Below are 26709 nucleotides of genomic sequence, written 5' to 3' on the forward strand. Positions count from 1 at the left end.
CCAGAGAGAAGTCATGTTCTAGTTCCTTGGCTTCAAACAGTTTTGCGAGGAAAAATTAGGTAAAATGCGAAGATAAGGGTTTACATTAGAACACAGCATTCTCTTTCTCATATTTTCCCCGTTTGCTTTGTGTGTTACTCCCAGTCCCTCCCTGCAAGGCACTCCCATGGCCTCATACTCAGCATTTGCCCCTGACCCCTCCCCCCAGATCGCATTCCACACTGGGCTTCCTCTGAGAACTGGGAAGAAGAGAGAATTGTGTTCTTCAGTCTTTGTGTGTTTGGCTCCTTAAATTATAAACTGTCTCCACTCACTTGTCCCGCACAGCCCTTATGTACCCCACTCCCCACCAGTATGACCTATGAATTGGCTTTCTCTATTTGTATGCTAACAGAAAGTATTTGCTATTAGGAAAACTTGCAAACATACATAAAAATGGAGAGCATAAGTGTCTTGCATGCCCATTGCACAGATTGTTACCGAGATTTTTAGTATATTCTTTTAAAACCAAAGTTTATCTTACTGGGTGGTTCTGTTAGTCTATAGCATCTGCCTTTTTCCAAAACCTGTCTCTTAGTCGTGTGCTCAATAGCTCAAATGGTGTAATTCTGTGATACTCAGTTTGAACACTATTATTCATTGTCAGAGGCAGTCGTAGGTAAGACTAGACATTAAAATTCAACAAACAGATCTCAGAGAACTTCACAGGACAGCTTCGGGCACAGGTTATAATTTGTAAAATATGAGCTTCATGTAGAAATCATGGTGAAGTTATTATTTCTATCCTATTAGATTCAGCCCTAAACCTGAAAATGGAGTTTTCATTTCTAGTTTTTACAAGTAAAACATGATCATTTGAGTCATTAACACCATTCTGGGTAATTACCAGGCAGTGTTGTGATTAATTGTGAATTTTTCTTTGCTTCCATGTGATGTCCTTCATAGATAGTCTGGAAAGCACTAAAGTTTTTCACTGTGGACTTAGGCATTCTCCTCCCTTAAGGGCAGAAGAGAACCGGAATCTTCCTCTTAGACAATAATACTAGATGGACAATTATGAACTACCTTATGCTAGTAGGAACATTCACTTTCTTAACAAAATGGGATAGCATGATGGGTACCAGCTGTAAATGAAGGTCAATTATTTCCATACTTCTCCTGAATCACTCATATCCCTTCTGCATGGTGGGGTTCACGGTTGAAATTGCCTAATTTTTTTTCCTGTTTTCTTTTTCTTTTCTCCAGCTCTTGTGAATGTGAAACTCTGGGCCATCGATCGACAATGTTTTCAAACAATCATGATGAGGACAGGACTCATCAAACACACCGAGTATATGGAATTTTTAAAAAGGTAGGATGCTTTATTTTCTCCTGCTGAGGGCGTTTATGGTCTTTTCAACCCTCTTCCTGGACAGGCAGCCCAGGGAAGCCTTTTCCCTTCATTTCAGTCTTGATAGCCTACAAATTTGTAGAAGCATGAGACTTTGGACTGGCTTCTTCTTTCTGGTTCTGGTACCAGTTTCCATGCTAACTGACGAAGTCAGAACTTGGGACATTATCTCAGGGAGTGTGGGTCAGAGAAACAAAGGAGAATTTGCTTGAACAAAAAAGGGGTATTGAGTTTATCTCTAACTATTTATCGATTAAAATGTTGATGGTACCTGTCTGGACTGCATCGTCTCTTGTGTAAGATTCCATGTCAAAGGTCAGGTGACAAAGATGGAAAAGTTCCGAAGTTCATTATCCTTTAATCCCAAGTTTAATTTCCCCACTTAAGTTCATTTTCTGTTGTAGTTCTCAAATATCAAAAGTTTTTTTTTTTCTTTTGATATTGTATATTTTCATGATTCAGTATAGCATGGGAACTGGGATAAAAAACAGCTTTTCATTTCTTAAGAATACACTGATGTTCACTGAAATGCATTTCTTTGTCTCTAAGCTTATTTTAAAGAAAATATTTCATCCTTAAAAAGAATATTGACAACTCTGACTTTTTTCCAATAAGTCGCTATTTTGTATTTTTTCGTTGAAAACAGAACCATCCTTAAGTAATAACATACAGATTACGTTTGCTAAAGAGGGGCGTATTATCTGTTACAATCATAATTTCTTAGAGCTAGAATATCAAGCCGTTTTTTTCATGGCTTATTTTTGTTTTTGTGAAAGAAATGGTTTAAGGGGAGGTAGAAAATCGAAATCGCATTTTGGGTCAGTGATACATCATAACAGATACCTGTGGAATTTTCTTACAATGGAATTTTAATATTCCTTACTTGAGTATTTTATGTAGTTCATTTATTTTCTGATTCATTGTATATGCGTATTTGATTTCCACATAATTTGTTCTTTACGTTCTTGCTAAAGGAACAATAAAACTCTAATTTGATGTCAAGTGGTAATTTTAAAATATAATTATCAGGGTGTTGGGATTTTTCTTCAGCATGATTGGGTGAAACATTTAGACGTGGGAATGTACTTTTGTTTGGAATTTAGTACAGTTCGCAAGGAAATTATTCAGACGCCGTCTGTGTGTGTGTGTGTGTGTGTGTGTGTGTGTGTGTATGTATATTTGCGTGTGTTTGTTGATACATACGCGTGTGTCTATACTGGTATGTGTGTGAGAAAGAGAATAGAAAGAATACAGAGACCAAGAGAGAAAGATGGAGACGGAATAAATTATCATTTTTAAGCTTTTACTTAAAGTGCAATTTACTGTTTTCTTCTGATGGAACCGTATTAGAGAAAGATCCCGATTGGTAATTAATAAAATTCTTACCTGTAGGACAGAGCCTACCTAAGCTCTCAGGTACCTAAGCATTGGGCACTTACGACACAGATTTCCATAATTCCATTCTCTCAAGGAAATGGGGTGTCCGTGCTCATGACCCACATAAATTTTTCTAAGAGGGGCTGGTTCAGGCAATGAAGTCTCATTGTGTTGTTGCTGGGGTTTTTTGTTTGTTTGGATTTTTGTTTTTAGTTGAATCTGCATATACTCTTATATCTTTTGTATTCACCTAAATTTGTGTTATCTGCTCTGCTGATTCAAACCTTCAGTAAGTAAAGTTGGTTCTCCAGAGGGTGGGAATGTATCATGTTGGCCAGCTTAGTGCAGGTGAAGTTTAACTGGTTGAGTTAGAGGTGGGTGCAGACGCTTACTTTCCATCCATCTACTCTCTAAAGAGGCAAGTCTTCACCATTTGTGAAGACGGTGCTGGGATGGGAGTCCAGAGAGGTGACCAAGGGACCATCAGTGCCTGGGGCCAGCTTTAATCTTCCTTAATTATGACTGTGGTTAACTGGTTCTCTCTGACCCTTCAGTGGCTCGAAATTGCTCTTGAATTATGCATGGCCTCATTAGCTGCAAGTTCAAGGCCCTCACACAGCCAACCACCACCTGCTTTCCTGCCTGCTTTCTTCTTGCCCCAGGCAAACCGGACAATTCACTGTGCCCAGGCAGTCCTTGGACCCTGATACAGCTCACTGCCTCTGTGGTCATCATTGTTGTTTTGTTTTGCTTTGTTTTGTTTTTTTCCCCCCACCTCCCATCAGTGTTAAAATCTTTTAAGATACAACTAAAACCTGCCTCTTGCAAAGATACTAACCTCATTCCACCAAGAAGTAATATTTTCCTTTTTTGAGCTTTGTCTCTATCATGTGTCTGATTCTCTACTTTGTTTTATTATAACCTGACTATTGAACTTCTACTTTGAGACTATAAACTTGTCATAAATATCTTGGTGCTCGTCTTGGCACAAAACTTACTGATTTGTAGATAGGTAGTTAGTATGACTTTAAGGGCAGGATCAGTACATAATTTGAAGGGCCCAGAGACCAATGAAAATTGGGAGCTCCTTCTAAAAAAATGTCTGTGTGGCTCAGTCATTTAAGGTCCAACTTTGGCTCAGATCATCATCTCACGGTTCGTGGGTTCAAGCCCCGCATCAGGCTCTGTGCTGACAGCTCAGAGCCTGAAGCCTGCTTCAGATTCTGTCTCCCTCTCTCTCTGCCCCTCCCCCTCTCATGCTCTGTCTCTCTGTCTCTCTGCCTCTCTCCCTCTCTTTGGAAAATAAAAATGTCAAAACCCTGACAGCATAGTATTAAACCAAGCATAGGCATCTTCTAAGCTTGGCCTCTATACTGTTGCCCAGGTTGTACACTGATGAAGCTAAACGAGTAATACTGTTTTCTCCTCCATGTTCCCAGGTTATCTCTCTTTGCTACCACTTATTCTGCAGGGCTGTTAAGAAGTGTGTATACTCTCCCCAAAGGAAATGATAGTGTCAAAAAGTTAAGATGACCAAAATTAACATTTCTATCCTGACGGAAGAATTGTTCATTTCCCTATTACTGATTTTTTTGTTTAACATGCATACCACTCTTTTACATCATGTAAAAATTTTTTAAGCTTTATGTAGTCAAGTCAATCAACTTTTTCCTTTAGGGTTTCCTGTGTAGCAAGTCTCACCGTAATAAAATAAAAATGTGGACTCAATGCTTTGAAATTTGCCTGCAGCAACCTGTGTGTACAGGGAAAAGGGGTATTTTTCTCTAATGTGCTTGCTAAAAAAAAAAAAAAAAAGTCCATCTCCATTTTTCTACTATACACACCTTATACTTTATATTGAGGAGTTAAAGGAATTGTGATATTCAGAACAGCAACAGCTCAGGTTAAAGAATGGTCTTCTGTGTCTGCTCACGCCCATATGCCTCTCATCCTGTTCATGTTTCTAAACAAGCAGTAAGCTGAGAGGGCCAGAAATGGGACACACCGGGCATATATAAATGCACTGAAATGGGAAGATTTTTCTCCGCTGTCAGAGTTGGTTTCTATTTTCATTCTGGTGTGTTTACCCATTTTGGAGCTCCCCATCAGGGGGTCTGGCCTCCCTTTCCATGGATTAAATGCCACATCTAAGTCGGATTCTACCTCTTTAATCATATTTAGCCATTTTTCCTTTCGTGCCTCTATTTCACATTCCCTGATGTAAACACAGATGTTCCTCGGCAAGCCAAAAAAAAAAAAAAAAAAAATGAAAAACACAAGACACTATTCAGGGTTTAGCAGGGCTGCTAAGCAGGGCACTCTTGCTATAGGTCCTGCAGTGGTTTTGCTGCTGTGACCATCGTCCTCTTGGGCTATGGGAAAATGCTGCTTTTTGAGATGGACTCTGAAAAATGAGACAAATAACTGCCCGAGTTAACTCGTGTTGGCTTTTGCTGCACACTTTCCCTGTGCTGCTCTCGGCTCTGGCCCCTTTTCCACAGGAGCAGCAGAAGGCAGCCGTGTGGCCACTGGGTGGGGAGGTAGGGACTGGGTTTGCTCATGGCCTTGAGCTGACTATGCTGGTGACACCATCACCCTCTATTTGTTACTTGCTTCGCTGACAAAGGAGAGAACAGCAGGGACCATTTGGAATTTAAGGTACTCTCTGGATCCTGTTCACCCTCAGAAAATGTTTTCTTCATTCACAAAGGGACCTTTTGGTCAGGCAGGCGTGGTGATGTCCTCTTCCTGCCCAAAGTCTGTCCTTGGCTTCCTACCACCCCCTAAGGGGAAGCCTGGGTCTTGAGTGTGGTCTTCGAAGCCCTGCTTTCTGGGGCTGCGATGGGCTTCCCTGGATTCGTGGTGTTCTCCCTCTTGTCCCTCATTCTCTGATTCTCTCTGCTACAGCCACAGGGCTGGCCATCTTTCGTTGCCCCCCTGCGCCATGGCCCCTCCCAGCAGAGTACATCCCGGGAGACTTCTCCTTTCAAATGGGAATCTTTCCGATGGTGATCTGTATAGCACAGCACAGGGAGTATGTCTGGTGGGGCAGGGAAAAAACAAATCTGATCTCTCTCAGATAATTAGAAATTTCTGCTTTGCCCTTTTCTGAGTTGAAAAAGGCATCACTGCTGTTAACCACCAAGTTTCATACAGCATTCTGAAAATACAGAATTAGAAAGTTAGGAGATTTTTGAAGGCCTTTGGTAAAACTTTTTGTTTCCCAGAGGACTCTCCCAGCATAAAGAACTTGGAGGTATTTTCCCGGTCATGTGGTGTGGATCTTCTCCAGCAATTTCTGATTAATGGAAGCTAAGTGATAACAAAGCCCAAAGCTGATGGCCCCGGTGAGGGCCTTACAGCATCCACATCCAAGGAGTCAAGGTGAGGAGTGGGCCTTCGGTAAATCTAGGAGCTCCCAAGACAGTGCTTCCTTCTGCTGTTTGATGCTGTGTAGTTTACATATTCCTTACTTCCATCCTTGGGAAGTAAACCTCAACTCTAGTTGGCTCTTGCCTTTTCTTCTCTGAAACAGTCCTACTTGTATATACATCTGATGTGTAATTGAATACATATGCTACTTACATGTGCACATTAGGAACGTGACACTCACCTCCCAAAAGAAAGGATGACTTTGCATTGAAACGTCATGCTCCCCTGTTGGGATCAGAATGACTTTCACTATGAGAATAACCTCACCTTGGGTTGGGTTGGTGACTCCTATCTATTGTCTATACCTAGACTGAAATTTACTGAAACTTGTCTTCCATTGCTTGACGTTTTTCATCATCTGGTAGTTTTGGCCACCACTACCCCCTTCCCCTGCCAACCGTCAGGGGCCTATGAAGATGCGTCTTCACGTCTTTGGTCTGTTACATGAATGAGACACATGAATCTAATAATGGGATTTAGAAAAATCTAAGACCTGAGGTCTGTGCCATGCCTGGACTGCGGCTCCCAGCAGATCTTCCGAAGGAAGCTCCTTACTGTGGTGAACTTGATGTGGGGCAGGTTAGGAATAAGGTCTTCTTTTCCTCTCCCCAAACGTAATGTACTTACGTAACCAATTTGATATTACGTAGACTTTTTTTTTTTCTATATTCTGCATGTTTTTCGATCTTGGGATACTGACATTTCTAAAACCCTTACAAATTTCCCTTCTCGGATCTAATTTGAGAACCTGCTAATTTCATTTTCTTATAACTCAATTCAACAGGCTACCTTATTTCCGAGATTTCTATTTTATTCTACATCACACTTACAAAAGTAGAGTCAGGGAGATGTCCATTCAGAGTTGGCAGTGTAGAACAGAACCATGTAAGGGGATAAGACAGGCCGCTCCTTTCACGTAGGAGGCCACTGAGGCTTAGATTGGTTGAGATGCCCAAAGCCCCATGAGAAATCGGTCGTATATTCAGCCCTGTGCCCCTAGGAAAATGGGAAATTCAGCTGTCCTACTGTGTCAATGGACTCCTGTTCAAGATCTCGGGTAAAATTGTCCACCATCTTCCAGTGTTGCACAATTCTCTGGAATATTTGGGGCTTTAATTTTTTGTTTGTTTTTGAAGTATATTTGACACACATTAGTTCCACGTGCAAAACCTAGTGATCCCACATCTATATGCACACAAGTGTGGGTGCCATCACCACACAATGCTATTACGGTATCACTGACTGTATTCCCTGTGCTGTGCCTTTTGTCCCTGTGACCTCTTCCTTCTTCTAGGGCATTCTTTCATCCTCCTGCTAAGCGTTGTCCTGTTCCCCCATAAAAGGAGAAAGTAACGGCACACAGCTGCACTTGCCATGGCAATTTTGAATGACAGATGGGGGGTGGGGCCTGAAAATTGACATTTTTAACAACTCCCCTGCCAATGCTCTTGATCCCAATCTGGAGACCACTTCTGGGCAGTTGCTGATCTAGAACATAAGATGAAGATAGAATACATATTTCAAATATTTCAGTGTTTGCTTGATTTAGTGATGTGAGAAAAATGGGTTTAAATTCTGGCTTCACTATTTATAGGTAAGTAGTCTTAGGGAAGTTTATTTTTAATGTTTATTTTTGAGAGAGAGAGAGAGAGAGAGAGAGAGGCAGGCAGAGTGTGAGCAGGGGAGGGGCAGAGAGAGAAGGAGACCCAGAATCTGAAGCAGGCTCCAGGGTCCGAGCTGTCAGAAGAGTGCCTGACGTAGGGCTCGAACTCTGTAATTATGAGCTCAGGACCTGGGCCAAAGTCAGCTGCTTAACCCACTGAGCCACCCAGGCGCCCTTAGGCAAGTTTCTTTAAACTTAAGCTCAGTTTCTACCAACCAAAAAATAGGGCATCCTCCCACCTGAGGGATTATAATCAGAAATAAACAAAATAAGATAATATTAGCAAATGTATGAGAGTGTGCCAAAGAGTTTTCAAAAACACTTGAGATGAATTAACTGTGCTTAATCCTCAACGAGAATCTATAAAGTGTGTGTGCTAACATAATTTCAGTTTTACCGAAGAGAGAACTGAGGCCAAAGACTAAATAGACTAAAGTTCCACAGCTAGTCACGGGGAGAGCCAATAGCCACAGTAAAGGTGCTTGTACACTGTGCTCTTAACTGCTTCCAGATCTGTAGGCTGCTCAGATATTAATTCCAACATACTGCTGATCTTCTCAACAGATTGGCATTTACTTTGCCTGGAGATTTGGGCAGCTGGTTGACTTGGTTCTTGGTGTCCCTGGGTTTCTCATTCACTATACTTTTCTCTCTAGTAGTACCCTTCCCCCAAACCTCTGGAGATTTTTGTTTGCTCTCATTCCCCTAAGGGTATGTATTCAGAGATCAATGCTCTGTAATAACCTAGGAGCTGTCACTGTGATTGGTGGTAAAGAAAAGTGATGATGTCTTAGAAGTGCATTGGCTCAGTGGAAGGGCCTTTAGTTGTCTGGAAATTCACCACCTTTTTGGAAGCAGGCACCATGATTTCTGAAATGGATATTACATGATCAAGAGCCCAGGATCACTGTCTCCTGGCATCAGACATTCAGGCATTGATGCTTCTGGCTTGTCCTGAGGTTCTCCGGTACAGGTAGTGGTCTTTAAGCAAGACCCATTCTTGCTTGGGTTGTGTTCTGTGACCTTATTTTGAACAACTGGACTATTTGGACGTTTACCAACAGAATATCTTTGGTACACATGAGCCTGAAGAAATCAAGAACCTACTTTGGGGATCACAAATTATGTAAGGAGCAACAGTACAGTCTAATCAACCTGAGATATTTGCGGAACATCAGAGTCCTGATCCCACTTTCCCTAGACTTTTCTCCTATAATTTGCAAGGAAAGATGGTAAAAGAAGGCTCCTATGAAAATAGTTCTAGGGATTTTAGACTTTCTTTTTTTTTTAATTTTGAGGAGTAAGTTACAGACCTATTTATTAAGCTCTTAAGCTTTGAGCTTTAATAGAGGTTTTCTAGAAGATTGTGAAACGTGTGTTAGAATTAAGCTTAACAGAGCTGGCGTAGCTGAAATTTGAAGGGAAATATCACAAAGAAGGTGTTCGAAGAGGCGCTTTCTCCTCCCAAGTACGACCACCTGCTCAGTCCATCTTGTGGTAGCAGACCCATTCTCATCAAAGATGACACCAGGGGCAGATACATATAAAAGTGGCCATTAATTTCATGTTGTCATTGAGCATTTGCACAGATGTCTCACATCTGTGCACAGTGAGACACATGTTGCACAGTGATGGTCTCACATGTTGCAGTGATGGTTTTTTTTTTTTTTTAAAGAAAGTGTCACCTCTGATATTTGCATGTTTATTGATTATAAAAGTTCTACACTTTCCTATATAGCATGCTTCCTCCACATGCATAAATTCCTTCTAATCCTTACAAATAATAAGATACCCGGTTTACGGTGTTTGTGGCTAAAATCTCCCATTTGAGTCAAACAATGAATTTCCTACAGATTGGTCTTGCTCGATCCTGGGGAAGATGAGGCTTCAGCCCAGGGATTGACGTGCCTCTCCCAGAGTCTGGGCTGGGGGGGATGAGTCCTTTGGGGATGCTAGGCTAACGTTCCATCCCATGACCCTAAGGATAGTTTCTCAACACCCCGGGGGGTGGGGTCACAAAACTAAAGCAGTGTGACAAAGCAGTTTGATATTCCTCTGTTCTGTTGTTATGGTCTTGAACCTGACAAACTCTTCCTGCAGCCAGTCTCGTTTCATTTGTGTATCTTTCACACTGAGCCTCCTTGAGGGCGTCTGGGAGGGAGTCCTTTTCCATAGACGACTCTGTAACGAACAGATCAGAAGGATGCCACAAGCTACTGGGGAAAAGAATAAAGTAGGCTTCTGACATCCCGGCCACCTGGATTTCTCCACTTGAGATAGAAGCCTACTTCCCCACAACTGGAGAGGAATCAGAGATTCTGGAGTGGGGCAAGGACATGGTGTTGAGGGCAAGTAAACATCAGGGTGAGTTCAGCCACCACATAATCTGATCTGTCCTGGAAAGGGGAGAGAACATCAGTTCCTTTTGAAAAGGAAAGAAAGTAGGGACACCTGGGTGGCTCAGTAGGTGAAGTGTCCAACTTCGGCTCAGGTCACTGGATGGAGCCCCGCATCGGGCTCTGTGCTGACAGTGCAGAACCTGCTTGGGATTCCCTCCCTCCTTCTCTCTGTCGCTGTCTCTCTGTGTCTCTGTCTCTCCCCTGTTGTGTGCATGCTCTCTCTCCCTCAAAAATGTATAAACATTTTTAAAAAAGACAAGAAGTGGAACGTGCATCCTAGTTTCTATTTGTAGCTGGTTGTGGGTTTGGCTTGGAATAAATTTAGTCCTAATGGATTTGCCAATAGGTTTTTTACCAAGGTGAAGTCCAAAGCTCAGCATCTGGCTGTTGAGTGGTGTGGGCATGGGCATCTCCGAGCCAGACCCTCCTGCTTTGCTGCTCGGTCTGGGGTGCGGGGAGACGGCTCCCAGGAAAGGGAAGCCCTTAGAGCCCCTGGCATGATGCTTGGTGACAGAAGTATGGGCTGAGTTGGGAATACTCCCCCACAGCGAGAGTGTTGGCATAGCAGTGAGGGAAATCGGGGGGGGTGGGGGGGGAGGGGGGAAGAAACACAAACAAGAACAAAACGGCCTACACCTGCTGCTTCACGTACAGCAGGTACAATCACATGATAATCTCACGTGATTTTGACAGGCTCTTTTGAGGGCAGTAGGGTGCTCCTCCCCTTATTTGAGGAGGCGTCTGGAGTTTTTAAAATGAACAACGTCCCCACCATCACACAGCCAGATTCAAGATCAGGCCCCACTTAAAGTCCTTGTTCTCTTCATCCCGTCAGGCAAACTTCCTGAAAATGGGTGACGTCACAAAAATCAAGACGTCAGTGTTAAGCATTTTTTTCCAATAGAATGAACATGTCATTCGAAGATTGGCGCAAAATTCATTGCAGATGTGTATAGTGGCACCCAAGATTGTTATTTTTTGTTTTATGTTCTTTATTTTTGAGAAAGATACAGCTGGGAAGGGGCAGAGAAAAACATGGGGACAGATGGCAGAGAGTCTGATGTGGGGCTCAAACTCACAAACCCTAAGATCATGACCTGAGCCAAAGTCGGACGCTTAACTGACTGAGCCACCCAGGCACCTCCAGAAATTTATTTCTTGATACATTTTAATGATTGCAAAAAGTTCCTGGGGTGTGTGTGTGTGTGTGGGTGGGTGTTTGAGTGCGATCATGCATCCATCCAACTGTCCATGAATCTTGAGGTTTAAATCCTTTAAAAACAGAGGAAGATTTTTTTCTTAGGAATCTTGTGATAAGCATGCCATTTTAAAATTGACCTCGTATTTATACAATAAGCGATGAAATGTTTATGCTGGAGCCCAGGACGATTCCAGCTGAATAGCACAACTTGGCTTTTCCTGTAAACATACAAAGAGACTTGAAAGTTACTCAGTACTTTTCAAAGAATTAGATGAATTCTATTTTCTCATTTGCCGGGATGGGGTCCAATGGGTAAACATTGTATTCCATGTTTGGGAAAAACTCCTCAAGTGCTCTGCTCTGTTGTGCAAACACAGACACATCAAAGTTGCCTTGGAGGATGGATTTTTTTATTATTTTCAAGAGAACTCAAATCCGTAAGTAGATCTAACACAAACATGGCCAATATTTAGTGTACTGAAAGAAAACTATTACATTAAAAGGACGTTAATGCCAGGGAATTCTGAATTCTTAAAAAAAAAAAAAATAATCTCTTTTGGTTTATATGTACCCTGAACTCTCCTTACTTAGAGATAAGGCTGTTGGTTGAAATGACATCCTGGTGTTGGGGGCAGGGTGTTGGGGGGATGAGAGATGGTTGTTGTAACTGTTAATCTGAGTTTTAATACTGCCTGGATTAAAAATAGGAAGACAGCCTGCAAGAGTATCCAACGAAGGAGTCTACAAATAGTTGCACGGTCACCAGCAAGAAGTTACTGACTTGTCTGTGGTTAATGAACAGTATTATAAGTGGCGTCGAGTCAAACTTCCTTCTTAACTCATCCCATTTCTCCCTCCTTCTCTTCCTTTGTCCTTCCTTTGCTTCCCTTCCTTCTCCTCCCCTTCCCCCCTCCTCCCCCTCCTTCTTCTCCTTTCTCTCTCTGTCTCACTGAAAACATCCAGATGTAGGAGTATAGTCAAGATAGTCAAAAGCTTCTTAAGGATAAGGTTTACATACAAAGAGCATGTGATCAAAAGTTGGGTTTGTTTTTTTAATTTGGAGCAGCATATTCTGCAGTGTTAAAAATAGTCCTCTCAGAGACTTGTCACACAAGGTGAAAGGTGTGCTCAGTACTTAGTTGTAATGACTGAACCACTTGGCAGAATCTAGAATTCTAAATACTGGACATGTAGAATTGGCCCAAATCATAGTTGTTACATGTGTAAACATAGAAAATCTAGATTTTTGTACTGGTTAAATCTGTGAAAATTGCAGTCTCCCCTTGAAAAAGTTGTTCACTTAGCCCAGCTTAAAGTTGTGTTGCCCACCTGATCATGGTAGCCCACCCCATCTTGGCCTGCTGACCCCAGCTCTGATCCGCAGAAGCCCAATGAGTGTTAGTTGGGCTAACAACTAAACAACTTTTTACTTGAGTGTGAGGCCCTCTAACATAACTAGACAAAAGATAATCTGTTTTTTTATTTTTTTCTAATCAAGATTTTCAGAAGAGCGATTTCTCCTATCACTAACATTTGTTCTTTAACTTCTTAAAATAACTTTAGAGTTATGAAAAAATTGAAAATACGCTATCGAGAGTTTCCATATACCTTTCACCCATCTTTCCCTTAGATGTAACCCTGGTATATTTATAGGACCATTTATAAACTTTGGTATAGCCATGGCACCCTGATCAAAACTAAGAAATTAACATTGGTACAATACTATTAATTGCGCTGTAGATTGTATTCTGGTTTCTGTTCCAGGGTCCAATCCAGGGTACTTCATTGGATTTAGTTTTTTCCTTAGGTTTAACCTGTGATGGTTTCTCAGTCTTTCTTGGTCTTGTATAACTTTGTTTGGGAGAGTAGTGATTAGGGTTTTTCTTAGAGCCTGTCTCTCTATTCACTAACACCTGTTCTTCATCATCCGTGTTAGATTGTTCTGGAATCTAAGAGCACATCTCTCTATTCAGCACTAACACTTGTTCTTCATCATCCGTGTTAGATTGTTCTGGAATCTTTGTGTCTGGTTTCTTTAAGTAGTTTTTTTCCAAATAAATGACACAATAATTTACGTATGCCCCATGCTAGGTTATCCTACCGTTTTCCAAAACAAAAAAATCATCCAAGTAATCAAAGGTTTTATTGCAGAAGTCCTTGTAAGTTGTTGACGAAGAAGTAAAGTGAAAAAAAAATCTTCATTTTAGATTGTTTCCACTGTAGAGTAGGTTAGGGCACTCATCTCCTTCTTCAGATGAGGTGAGGACCCCTTGGCAAAGCCCTAGCCCAGTGCACTGGTGAAAGACTTCAACGCCAGCACACGTTACTTTTCTGAAGGTGAGCTGGAAGCCTTTATCCGCATGCGAGAGAAGGCTCTTAAAGTCAAATTAACATAGAAGTACTCAAACGGACTTCGGGATTAATAATTACACAGTAATACTATAGAGTGGACTGGGAGCACGTCACACCTCTATGGCTGGCTTTTTGTTTTGTTTTGTTTTTTCCCTTTTTCTGATCTTTTTGTCGGAGCCAGATGTTTGGTGTATTTTACTCAGGCCCTGGAATTTTGCTATCCGGAAATAGCAGCTCCCATAAATGCCTTCGATACTAGCTTTGTTGCCCAGCTCCCTTAAGTCCACGTTTCTGTCCACCTCGCTATTTTTTGACCCACTGACCTGCCTCTGGTCTTGTGCAGGTCTCACGTGGTTTGTCTGTTGCTGCCACCAACACCTGTCGATTTGGTCTCTGCAGAGGTGAAGTCGAGGGAGATAAAGTAGAGGTAGTGTTTCTGGAGGTGCCGGGAAAGAACAATATGGTCTAGGGGAGTAAGGGAATGTCCCATATCAGTCCTGTAGCTGGAATGGGATATTGATGTAGGAGCCAGGATTCACCAGACAAGTCCTAATAGCCTCCCAGGCACATGGGGCAGAGCCTGAGTTTACACGAAGCCAGAGGTCTGTGTTTCAGAGAATCTCTGAGTGAACCATTCTGGAATGTCGTTGTATCTAAGTACCTTGAAACACCAAGAAAAAGCCATAACTTGGAGACAACTGAAGTCAAGAATAAATTCCCAATCATTGAGAACTAAAAGCATCTTGATCGTGAAAATTGAGGCATAGTTTCAAATAGGCGTGGACTTTGAAATAGCTTTTTCGAAAAATAAGCTCTCCTAATTTCTTTTTTAATTGTATACAGTTTGTTTTTAAACTTCTAAAAAATGGGAAAGACAATTGTGCTGGTATTTTCCAAAGATGTGTGCTGTCAGCCTCAGAGGAGTTTACTTCTAGTATTTTTCTATTTGTGTGAAACTTCGGCCTCATTTTGCTCATGATATAAATGCAGTATTTAGTGCTATTAATAGTGCCGCCTCCTATGTCATTGAATATAAAGACTTTCTAAACTTTTCCTTGCTGTCTTATGCTGTAGCCATTTCCTTCTTTACTTGGGTCTAGAGGACTCTTACTTCTGGGATACCAGAAGACAGGGCAGATGTAGTTAGAAAGACCATTAGGATAAAGGTGAAGCCAGCTCACCTTCCCCTGGTACACCCGCTGTGGACTCAGAAAAGGTGCTAATCAGATTATGCTTGGACAGTGGAAAATGGTCCATGCCAGGGAAAGATCCTGGAGAGGAGTGAGACTGATTTGCAGCTTTCAAAAGGAAACTTAATGGGTTGGTCTTAAAAGCATACTTTCCACATTAGGTTTTCAGATGCTTCAAGGCTTCCACACAGATCCTCTGTAGTTTTGATGGGAGAAAAAAATACGTTGGATATTTCCTAACTTGGGCCTAACATTCAAAAAACATTCCAGTATATTATATGTACTGTGAGGTGCACAAATCTTAAAACTATAGATGAGTTCATGTTTATGTATCTATATTCCCACATAGCCATCGACCTGATCAAGATCCCTAAGACGTGTCGAGTTCCTTGGAAGGTTGGTTCTGCAGTGCCCCTCCCAGTTAACCTCGTCTACCAAGGATAACGGTTGTTTTGATTTCTACCATCACAGATGAATTTTGTCTGTTTTTCTCCTTCATATTGATGGGATCATGTAGTGTGTGCTCTTCTGTGTCTGCTTTCTTTTGCTCAGGATTGTTTCTGGGAGAGTCCCCACCCCCCCACCCCCGCCACGGCCCTGGTCCCCCTTATAGTATGTGTAACCATAGTTCATTCTGTTTTATGGATCTGTAGCATTCCATCATATAAACACATCAGAATTTTTCCCTTTTAATGGCAGTGGTCATTGGGACTCCTTCCACTTGTAAGTGTTTATGAATAGAGCTGCTGGAATCTTTCCTAGCCATGTCTTTTGTTGAATGTCTGTCTTCATTTCTCTTGAGTAGACAACTTGAAATTTCTGGGGCCTTGAGGAGGTATATATTCTACAGAGTGCCATGTGATTTTCTGAAGTCGTTGAATCCATTGATACTCTGACCAACAACGTGAAAGGTTTGTTGCAGATGGTCACCAACATTTTGTATTTTTAAACAGTGTGATTTTTATCTGGCTAAAAGACTTTAACAAAATGGAAGATCGCATAGTTTTAATCATTGAGTACGCAGCCTTTTACCATAAAATGTTAGCAGGGCACCTGGGTGGTTGAGTCGGTTAAGTGGACGACTTTGGCTCAGGTCATGATCTTGCACTTTGTGAGTTCGAGCCCCGCATCAGGCTCTGTGCTGACAGCTCAGAGCCTGGAGCGTGCTTTGGATTCTCTCTTTCTCTCTCTCTCTCTCTCTCTCTCTGCCTCTCTGCCTCTCCCTCATTCAAGTTCTCTCTCTCTCTCTGTCTCAGGAATAAACGTTTTTTTAAATGTTAGCATACTGCCCATATATATACTATTTCATATATATTATACATATTCCTTTATAAGTAAAATACATGCACATCTGATCTAGAATAGACAGCAAATAAGATTTTTGAACGAGTAAAATAAACATAGAGTGAGTAATATTTCCTTCATCAGCTCCAGAGAGTGGACATCTTTGTGCATAAATTGTGTAAGACACTGAGGGAGCCTCGTGTCCCGTGGATCATAATGGAACCTACAGCTGCCAGATAGACTTCAGCACAGAAAAAACTGAAGCACGATAGACTTTCCCTGTGAGTTGTGCAACACCACCTTCTGGTCCAGTTTCGGAGATGGTCTAGATGGCATGGGAGTGAAGTTTTCCTAGATGTCTAGAGTAAAATGTAGAAAAGATTTCGGGGGCTGATGACTGAGAGTCATCCCGGGATAGCCAGCTACCGTGCTGGATGGACTTCAAGCTCCTTCATCCTTCCCAGGGGATGTGTGTGCGTGCCTGGATTGTAGACCACTTTGGTCCCGTGTTTGTTTGTTTATTTATTTTACTTATTTTTTGTGTTTATTTTTGAGAGAGAGCATAAGTGGGGGAGGGGCAGAGAGAGATGGAGACCCAGAATCCAAAGCAGGCTCCAGGCTCTGAGCTGTCAGCACAGAGCCCGACGACCCGGGGCTGAAACTCATGAATTGTGAGATCATGGCCTGAGCCGAAATCTGACGCTTAACTGACTAAGCCACTCAGGTGCCCCAAGGTCCTGTGTTTATTTTGCTTGGGGCCAATTCTGTCATTGTTGCCATTACTGACTGTTCATCTAAGTTGGTGGTTCTTAGAGGGTAATATGGGTTTTTTGGGGCACCCTTGACACTCTTTAGGGAGATCAGTGGGGTCAAAACTATTTTAATAATAATACTAATGTGTCATTTGTCTTTTTTTCCTTCTCCCCCATGGGCATGGTAGAGTTTTCCAGGGGCAAAAACAGCTAATGGGTTATATGCTTGTCTAGTGTTGTGTTTTAATTGTTTCAGTTTTACTATCAAATATCATAAATGTAGATAGAACCTATATGAACAAAAATTCTTTGTGTTCCTCGATTTCTAGGAGTGTAAAGGGATCCTGAGATGAAGCACTTCAAGAACCATTTTTTTTTTTTAAATTAAAACCATTTAAAATGAGGACACAAAAACTAAAAGTTAGACTTGATTAGAAATATCCTTTCTAGGACAGCATATGAAAGTGAATTACGTTCTTGAAGGAGAAGGGCTGTTACCAAAGCCTCGTTAAAAGATTAAATGCATTTTTCACCCTTAGTAAATTTGTTAAGGGGCTGGATAGTACAGGAAAAGGGGAAAAAAATTAAGCTTTTATAGTTTCGTAGTGTGTTTCACATAAAAGGGAGCTTTACTTACGTTTTTCACTGTACCTTTGGGTTAATATTTTCTTTTTACTTTGGAAACTTTTGAACAGATAGTAATTCTTTAGTGATACATCCAGGCTTATTAAAAAACAAACAAACAAACAATGGAAATTCATTACACAATAAATTGTATCCATTCCTTCTGTATGACAGTGGGATAAAACTAACAATGGAATCCCCTGAAAATACAAAGAGATTACCTTGAAGTAGCAGCTAATTTCAAACCCATGCGACTAATTTTAACATAAGCCACAGCACTTCCCAAAGTGGAAGGTCATTTCTACTGTTGTCTTCTCCAATATAAAATTTCCATGCACCTCTCTCCTCAACAGTATCGACTCGTGGCTCTTCAGACAGAGGTCAGAGAATCCATCCACAGATATACTTTACCTGGAAATTGTTGGAAGTTTTCCTGAAACATTGGGATGTTGCAGAGACAAGGTTAGGGCCCAGTGTTGCCTATCCATTGCTTTAGGTCTCCAAAATTCTGTTCTGTAATAGTTAAGGCATCAGTGTGCAGCATGTCCAGACTCTGTTAGCATTCCATAGAAATGCTGAGGTGCTTTTAAATATCCCTTCTCTAATTTTCATAAGGATTGCAGTCAGAGAAATTGTTGGTTAGACTACCCAGAAATTCTATTTTCACGCAGTAAGTTTCCTCTAAGATTGAGTGCTGGGATAACATTTGTCATGTCTGCCGATGAGCATGAATAGTTGATTCAGATACCGAGAATTACATTTCCTTATGGCCTTGGTTGAGAGAAATGGAGTTTTAAGTCTAATGCACAGAGTAACTTTAGTGCCAGGAGTCCAGTATGTATTTTTTTTCCTCCTCTGAACAATTAATTTTGATAGGTTAAGTCTTTGTTTAGTTGCACGCGTGTGTGTGTGTGTGTGTGTGTGTAAAGTGTCCTCCATCTTGTGTGGATATAGGCAAGGCGTAAATCAAATACATAAATGTTTTTATCAGTGGATTACCAGGACTCTGGAAGACAGGGTGTTCAGTGTTGGAATTATCACTTGAGCAGCAGTTATAATTCGGAAAGAAGAGCTTCTCCAGCCCTTGGAGCTTCGATGGGTATAGTCAACATGATTTCCAATTAGATTAACAGCTGTGAGGCTCTCCTTTCCATTCCAACCCACAAAAGATTGCTGGCTTTGATTTTTAAGGATGTGTCGCTACAGCCCTGATCATGGTTATTAGAGCTGTAAACTGGTTGAGGCTGTTGGAGGTGGGACACACACCCACATTTTCTGCACAGAGTAGAAATTAGGCAAATTACATACAGACCAACTATGTGGTTTTAGAATTTGGAAATCACTGAGTCCCACCTGCATGATGTTGGTCAGATCCAAGCTCTTTATCCATCTCTCTGCGTCATCCTCGATAATCAGAGGACTAATGAGGCAAGACCGAAGAGATGACACTATAAGAAAACAAATCTCTTCAGCAGGGGAAAAAAAAAAGTGCAGTAGGTGTTGTAACCAGAAAGGAACATCAGATAGAATTTAACGTGGATTTTTTGCAAGTAGGACCTGAGATAAAGAACATTCTAGGTGCAGGGAGAGAACCTGGACAGGAAAATGCAGAGTCGGTCGATGGCTTCATAGGTTATCCCACGGTCTGCTCTGTTACTCTCCCCTGTCTGCGGTGGCTGCCTGAAGCATTTCTCCCCAGCCTACCTGACTCCTGCTCTAATATTCCCACCCACCTCCCCTGGAAATCGCAAGTGAGTAACCTGACCTCAACTTGGAAGGAGAATAGGAAGCTAGGAAAAGTTTGGTGGCAGGTATCAGGACTCTGGCTATGCACTTCTGAAAGTAGTCAAGCAGCACTGCGTAGGAAGGGATTGGCGTGTGGAGAAAACAGACTCTTGCATTGGTGCATTTAACAATGCACATTGTGACATTGTGGATGAGGGAATGACTTAGACCAATATGAGCATAATCCGATAGCACACCACTCTAAATGCAGCTTTTAAAACCTCCCAACAAAAGAGGTGTGCCTGGGGGGCTCAGTCAGTTAAGCAAGTGTCTGACTCTTGATTTCTGCTCAGGTCATGATCTCAAGGTTCGTGGGATCAAGCCCTGCATGGGTCTCTGTGCTGACCGTGTGGAGTCTGCTTGGGATTCCGTCCCTTCCTCTCTCTCTCTCTCTCTCTCTCTCTCTCTCTCTCTCTGCCCCTACTCCATGTTCTCTCTTTTTCAAAATAAACTTAAAGCACAAAAAAAAAAAAAAAAAAACTCCAACAAACGAGACTAATAGCTTCATACAATAAGCCAATAGAACTTGCCCTGGAACCATTTTGTATGTAAGTTCTTGAGATTCTGTTCTAATAGATGGCAGAAGAAAAATCAACCCCTGCCTCTGGGAGCCAAGAATCTCTTAATTAACTGTACCTAGTCCTGTAGGTGTTGGTGGAAGTGCTGATGAGGGTTAAGGCAACAGAAGAACTGTGAATTGTGGTAGAGTTTTCTTAAATACTAAGACCTTCAAAAATGGCAGCAAAACGAGAGCCTTAGTTGTTCCCATCCAGTCCTTTCTCATTTGGAAAAGGCGGGTTGCCCCAGAGGATAAATGAGCCCTGTCCACAGGTGGTTTCTGTGTCACTGGGAAGGGTTTTTTTTCTAGAAAGATGGAATGAAGAGCCAGAGTCCTTGCTTCCCAGAATGAGAATATAGAAGAAAGGAAGGGTTCTCTCTTCCTACTCTCCACCTATGAATCATCAAAAGGAGAGAAATTGGATTATTTGAGAAGTCACTTTCATCTTATTAAATATAGCAAAATGGACTGGATGAGAAAGAATTTTATCCTTTCTGTTGCCTGCAAGAGAAGATTAATTGAACAAACTTGTGGTAAGAAGTTTAGTTTCCCCCAAGGAAAAAATAAGTCATGACAACAGGGTGCTGAGAGACAGGCTGTCTATTGTGCAGTCCATTAGCGCTAAGGAAATAATTGGTTTTTCAGTGATGACTGATGAATAATTTTAACGTGTTTATAAACATGAAGGCTGCATCAACAAAGCGTTTCCTGAAATATTCAGAGTGAAGAAATAAAACAAAACCCTGTGCCTGTTGATTATATCAGCGTTCAGCTACTTCCCCTAATGATTCAATTTCCTTGATTCTTTACAACCATTTCCATTATAGTTCCCAACCGACAGAATCATCACACAAATAAACAAAAGTTATGAAAAATCCTCGCAGGATTAAACACCCCTTATTTCTGCAGTATTTTTGGCTAATTTGCATTCACAAAGACAACTGAACTGAGTATGTCTGTCATAAACCTAATCATAGCTAAATATCAGTAATGACCTGCTTAAGCAAGGACGCTTGGGCCCTGGAATGGTTCTGTGAAACATGTGATTGTCCATTTGAGGATCCTTCAGTGGAGAAAGGATGATACTGTGTTTTTAATATTCTTTTTTTTTTTTTTTTTTTAGTACAGTTTTGAACGTAATTACTTTTTTAATTTCTTTTATTTGAGAGAGAGTGAGGGAGAGGGGCAGAGAGAGGGAGTGAGAGAATCTCAAGAAGGTTCCATGCTAGGCATGGCTGGTCAGGGCTCAATCCCATGAACTGTGACATCATGACCTGAGCTGAAATCCAGAGTCGGACGCCCAACTGACTGAGCCACCCAGAGGCCCCTGTTTTTTATACTCTGTTTGCTAGAAGTAATGATTCACTGAATTCCAACCTGGGTTTATTAACTCAGGGTCTGGATGCATTTCATCATTGTACTGCAGTGGTTATTATGTCTAGAGGAAGGAATTTGATAATCCCATTTTAACATACAAAGGGAGATCACGATGGTTCAGCACAAGAGTGTTTGAAAAGAAAAATATATCACTTTATCTTTCACTGTCTTACTTTTTTCTAACCAGAAAAATATTATCCTGTGGAATAAGGAACTAATTCTGTCTCAGAATGTATGTGAATGTTGATTTTCTCCATTTTATAATTTCTGAAATAGTGAAGAAAGTTTGGAATCAAAGTATCACATCTAATCAGATAACAAAATACCCAGAAAATCGGAGTTTCTGGATATCTGACAAACGTTGTGATAGGAACTTGTGAAATGATGGTAATATTAGACTTGGAGGCTGTGGACCACTGCTTTTCAGTATGAAGAGAATATATATCTGAATCAATGAAAGAATCAGTGATGACCTCTCATTTTACTCGAATGCTGAAAACGTTCAATTCGTGCATATTTTCACATCTGTAGATGCAATAAATGGCAGGAAGTTGTCAAAGGAATGTAAAAGTCCAAAGTAATCAAGGCTTGGTGGTCAAAATCTTTGCCTAGTTGACCAGTACATCTTGTAAGCAGTGTTATTCTTCACCTGATAAGTATATTTCACAATCGTTATGTGAAAAGACCAGAAACGTTTGAACATACTGATGGTGTCATTTTGACCAAGAAGCCATTTGACTGGCTCCTTGCTGCTGCTGCTCACCCATAGACTGATGGAGTTCACCCTGCATTACTGAGCAGAGACAGGGCACAGAATCCAGAGATGTGGTGGAAAATCATGTCCTCATTGCAAAGGAAGGGAACGTCTGTACAATAGCAAGATGGGTGGCTCAGTCGGTTGAGCGACCAACTCTTGGTTTCAGCTCAGGTCATGATCTCATGGATTGTGGGATTGAGCCCTGCACTGGGCTCTGTGCTGACAGTGCAGAGCCTGCTTGGGATTCTGCCTCTCTCCCTCTCTCCTCTCAAAATAAATATACTTAAAGAAAACAACAATAGCAAAATGGTGGTCACCCTTTTCTAGAAAGCCCCAAAGTTAGCATTACTACTAGTGGAACAAGTTGACAATGGATGACTCTTGATGTGATGCAATATAAAGTCCACAGCATCATCTGTGACGTGTTCTTGTGGATAAATGTGAAACTTGAAAGCCATTTGACATAACTTGAAGTTTCCGGGAATCCAAGGATAGAGGGGCATTAAATGAGACTACAAGGAAACAGTCAGGCAAAGAGGGCTATGATACTGTGGACATGCAATGAGAAAACTGGCCTGGCCCCTTCAAAAAATTCATGTCAGGAGAAAACTGTTCAGGGGACTCGACAACGTTAGGAGGGACTGATGGGGCATAATAGCCAAATTAAATCTGTATTCGTTATCTATTGCAGTAAAACAAACTCCACCAAAATGGGATGGTTGAAAACCACAAACCTGGATCATCCCCTTGTTTCTGTGTGAGAAATCGGGTACAGCTGGCCTTTGGTGAAAAGCCTGTCCTTAGGTCCCAAGCTCCTGACTAGGCTACGGGCTCAGCCAGAGCTAATCATGGAGGGGAGGGACAGTGGGTGGGGAGACAAGACAGGAGGAAGGGTTTCAGAGCTCATCATGGGGGTGTTGGTTGGCCTCTGTTCCCTGCTGTGTGGTCATTTCCATAGGCCTGCCTCACATCATGGCAGCTGGCTTCTCTCAGGGCAGGTGATTCAAAGATCAGACAATGACGGGGACAAAATACACAGCCTTTTCGTAAGTTAATCTCAATAAGTGACATCCTGCCACTTTTGTATTCCTGTCCCTGAGTGATTTGGTAATCCCCACTCTCACTTGAGGGGCCCAGGTGGTGGGATTACATAATGACATGAAGACCAGGGGACAGTGAGCTCTAGGGACTGTCTTAGAGGCCACTGACCACAATCTGCTTGAAGCCTGATTGACTCTAGAGGGAAAAAATTCTGTAAAAAGTATTTTAAGGTCAATCGGGAAAGTTTGAAAAAACAATTGTTGCAAAGTAATGATGATGTAAGAGAAAGGGTAATGTTTTCACACTGTCTTAAAAAAAAAAAAACAGTTTTGAACTTCATTATAAGTAACGGTTATGCGAGAGAATGTAGATACCTTAGAAAACACAGGCTTGAGTCTATAGGCGCAAAGTATTATGATGTCTTCAATTTATTTGCTAATTATTTACTTACATGCATGTAAAAACACACACTTAATGCATGGACACATACATAAATAGACGGCAAAGTGGATAATGTAATAACAATGATTAAACCTATAGGTGGTGCATATGTGGACGTTCATTATCTTATTGTTTTAGCTTTTCAGTCTGTCTGGGATTTTTTCCTAACTACATGGGGGCTACATGTGATGTGTTAGGTCGGCCTTACTTCTGCCTTGTTCCGGCAAGTCTGGGAAAGCAGGTTACACAGAGCTCTGCCAACTTTTCACACTTGTAAGGGCTGTTCCAGGTAGTATAGGGAAAACTCCTGGTGTCAACACGCCCAGCCCTCCCCCTTACTTACATTGCTGCAAGACTTACTCGGTTCCTAAATGCCTGCGTGTACATGGTGACCACTCTAGGAGAGGGTAAACCATTTTCCTGGGAGAGCAGACATCTGGGATGTTCACTGGAGTGGATTGGGTGACATTTATACCCACTTGGGTCCTGATTTTATTTTCTTTTTTTTTTTTTTCTATTTCCCTTCAGGATTTTTAAATGTTTGGTGTGTGGGTGTGTGTGTGTGTGTGTGTGTGTGCGCGCGCGCGCTTGAGAGAGAATCCCAAGCAGGTTTCATGCTCTGCATGTGAGATCATGACCTGAGCCCAAATCAAGAGTGGACGCTTAACCAACTGAGCCACCCAGGCACCCCCAGTACTCTTGAAATCAGCTTTTCTTTTGGAGATGTCCTGATTTTACCCTCTTCCCTCTCTGGACTCCCTCATAACTTCCCATGATGGGCAAATCCTCTTAGATGGGGAGTCTCTGAGGTGAATGGGATCTACCGGCTGGCTGGGTCTTCACTAGAGGTACCTTTTCAGCCATCTGGTGGTGGTTTTCCAGAGTGCGTTGTTTCTGGAGTTGTTAAGTACACTGTGCTTTCTTAAATCATTTATAATGTTCTACCTTTACATTTTATCCCAGGCCATAGGTGCACATTCACTGATGTTAGGACGTTGGCTTATGTATTCTTTTTAGAATGTAGTATAATTGTAGATCTCCACAGTGTAATCATTTATTAAATTGCTTCTAAAGTGATCCTTTAAAAGCTGTTTGTAATAACATTCAACACTTTTGACCATGAGATCATACCCCCAGGAATAATTAGTAAATCTGTGTTGAATTTTTCTGCCTCTTTTTCTTACCAGCTCCATTAGCTAATCTGTTTGGCATCCAAAACCATTACTGAGGCTTTCTCCAGATTGTTACATCTTCCCCTGACGGTACATTGGTTGTCACAATGAATATCATGGAGAGAACTTAGTGGAGACTGATACGTGCCGATTACTTCTGTTCTTGGGATATTTGGGTGGGACAAGGCTTTATTTTTACATTTCAGGTATTCTGTGAACTTCTCAGTATTTCCATAGTTGAACCCTAAGCCAAGGACATTTATAATAACGTGCCACTTAAAACATGTTTTTCTGGTAGCACGGTCATCATTTATTGAATGTAGAAACTAAAGGAAAGCATAAGTGATGATAGAAAATCCACTTTAACCCAGCACCCGGGAAAAGTCACAGGTAAGAGTTTGGTCTATTTCAAACCACCTTCGTGACCAAGAAAGTGTCCAGGCAGTAAGATGAAAATGTCTGCATGTTAAGAGGAGAACAAAAAATAGAACAAACTAAAAAAGGAGTGGGAAAAGTGTGGGGGCAAGATGGCCATGTAGACCCTGTATGGTGGCTCCATAAAGTTTTCAAGGCCCCGAGTTACTCCTACCCTATTGCTGTAGCACCCCCAGACTTGCCTGCATCCCTAGGGTGTCCCAGCCTCATGGTCCCAAATGGCCAAGCTGGTTTACTTTCCATCTCTGCATTTTAGCCGCTCTGATGGAAGAAGGGAATTGAAAGTGGCCCACTCTCTGCTCTTCAAAGAAACTTCCTGGAAAACGGCGTATGTTTCTTCCATCTACATCCAAGCGGTCAGAAGTTAGTCACGTGGTTGCCAGGGTGGCTGGGTGCAAAGTCAGAGTCTGAGAAAAGAAACGTGAGAATAAATGAAAGGCAGTATTCTAACTTAGAGGCAGGAATTCTCTTAAGATGCTGGGACAATGGGTGACTTAATTGTCCATACCTACATGTACGTGATTTTATTTTCTAAGCTTTCTATCGTAAGCTTACAAAGAGTTCCTCTCCATAAAATAACTGACTTAGACCAGGCATGTCTCACTTGTTGTGATTAACCATTTTCTTTCCTTGAGAAAAATCTGCACAGGAAAAGTAGTGATATTCTTATTTTGAAGAGAAGTAAAGTAATCGTCCAGAGAGGCCAAGATATCTTCTGATACCACAGAGTTGATGAGTGACGGAAGCTGCTAAGCACTTCCAAAGATCTTGTCTTAATTTAGCGCTCGTTGCTCAAAGCCACCCTTGCTCCCTCAGAAGAGAGGGGGCATTTATTAAACACCTCAATGTGACAAGTGAACACAGTATATACATAAGATCCCATTCTACTTAATCATCTAACCCGGGGCTCGGCAAACATCTTCTGCAAAAACCCAGACTGTGACGATTTTAGGCTTTGTGGACCCAAAGCGGGGCCATTATTTAGGAACTTAAATAACCCAAGAGGAAACCAGTGTTTCTCCCTAGCCATCTGAAAATGTACAGATGATCCTTAGTTCCTGGGAACTGGCAAATCCCGTGGCAGAGGGCTCTGTTCACAGCCCAGTGGAATATACACACAGCGACGAGCTCATTCTGTAGATGAGAGGATAGTCACTTAGAGGGCTCACCTGTGTTCACAAAACTAGCAACTAGGGGGGCTGGGATTGGACTCATGTTTATGTGACTCCAAAATCTGTATGCCTTTCTTACTTGGCTGTGGTGTAGAGAAGGTAAACTCATGTGGAAATACAGGTTTTCTAGTGGAGGAAAATGTCCTCCACAGCCAAGAGTGTTTCCAGGCCCTGCCGGGAGCGTGTTGGGCACTTCTGTCTCACCTGATGTCATGGTAACACTTCAAACAAGTTGAAGACCCATTAGTAAATCTCAGACTCTGGGAAGAGCGAAGCTATGTCTAGTTACAGCATTTATTTCGCTTC

The 26709-nt window shown here is 41.7% G+C and overlaps 1 protein-coding gene across 4 annotated transcripts in view; it reads left to right on the top strand.

The window, feature by feature from the left end:
* Nucleotides 1-26709, top strand: part of PRKG1 (protein kinase cGMP-dependent 1) — a 1256614-nt gene that overhangs the window by 787205 nt on the left and 442700 nt on the right. For all 4 annotated transcript variants that reach the window (XM_053910263.1, XM_019430062.2, XM_019430063.2 and 1 more), the window contains exon 4: nt 1246-1351. In XM_053910263.1, coding sequence (XP_053766238.1) covers nt 1246-1351 — 106 coding nt within the window. The remainder of the gene's footprint in view (nt 1-1245; nt 1352-26709) is intronic.

Source organism: Panthera pardus, unplaced genomic scaffold, assembly GCF_024362965.1.
Source record: "Panthera pardus isolate Hobbes unplaced genomic scaffold, ASM2436296v1 HiC_scaffold_22, whole genome shotgun sequence".
NCBI lineage: Eukaryota > Metazoa > Chordata > Mammalia > Carnivora > Felidae > Panthera > Panthera pardus.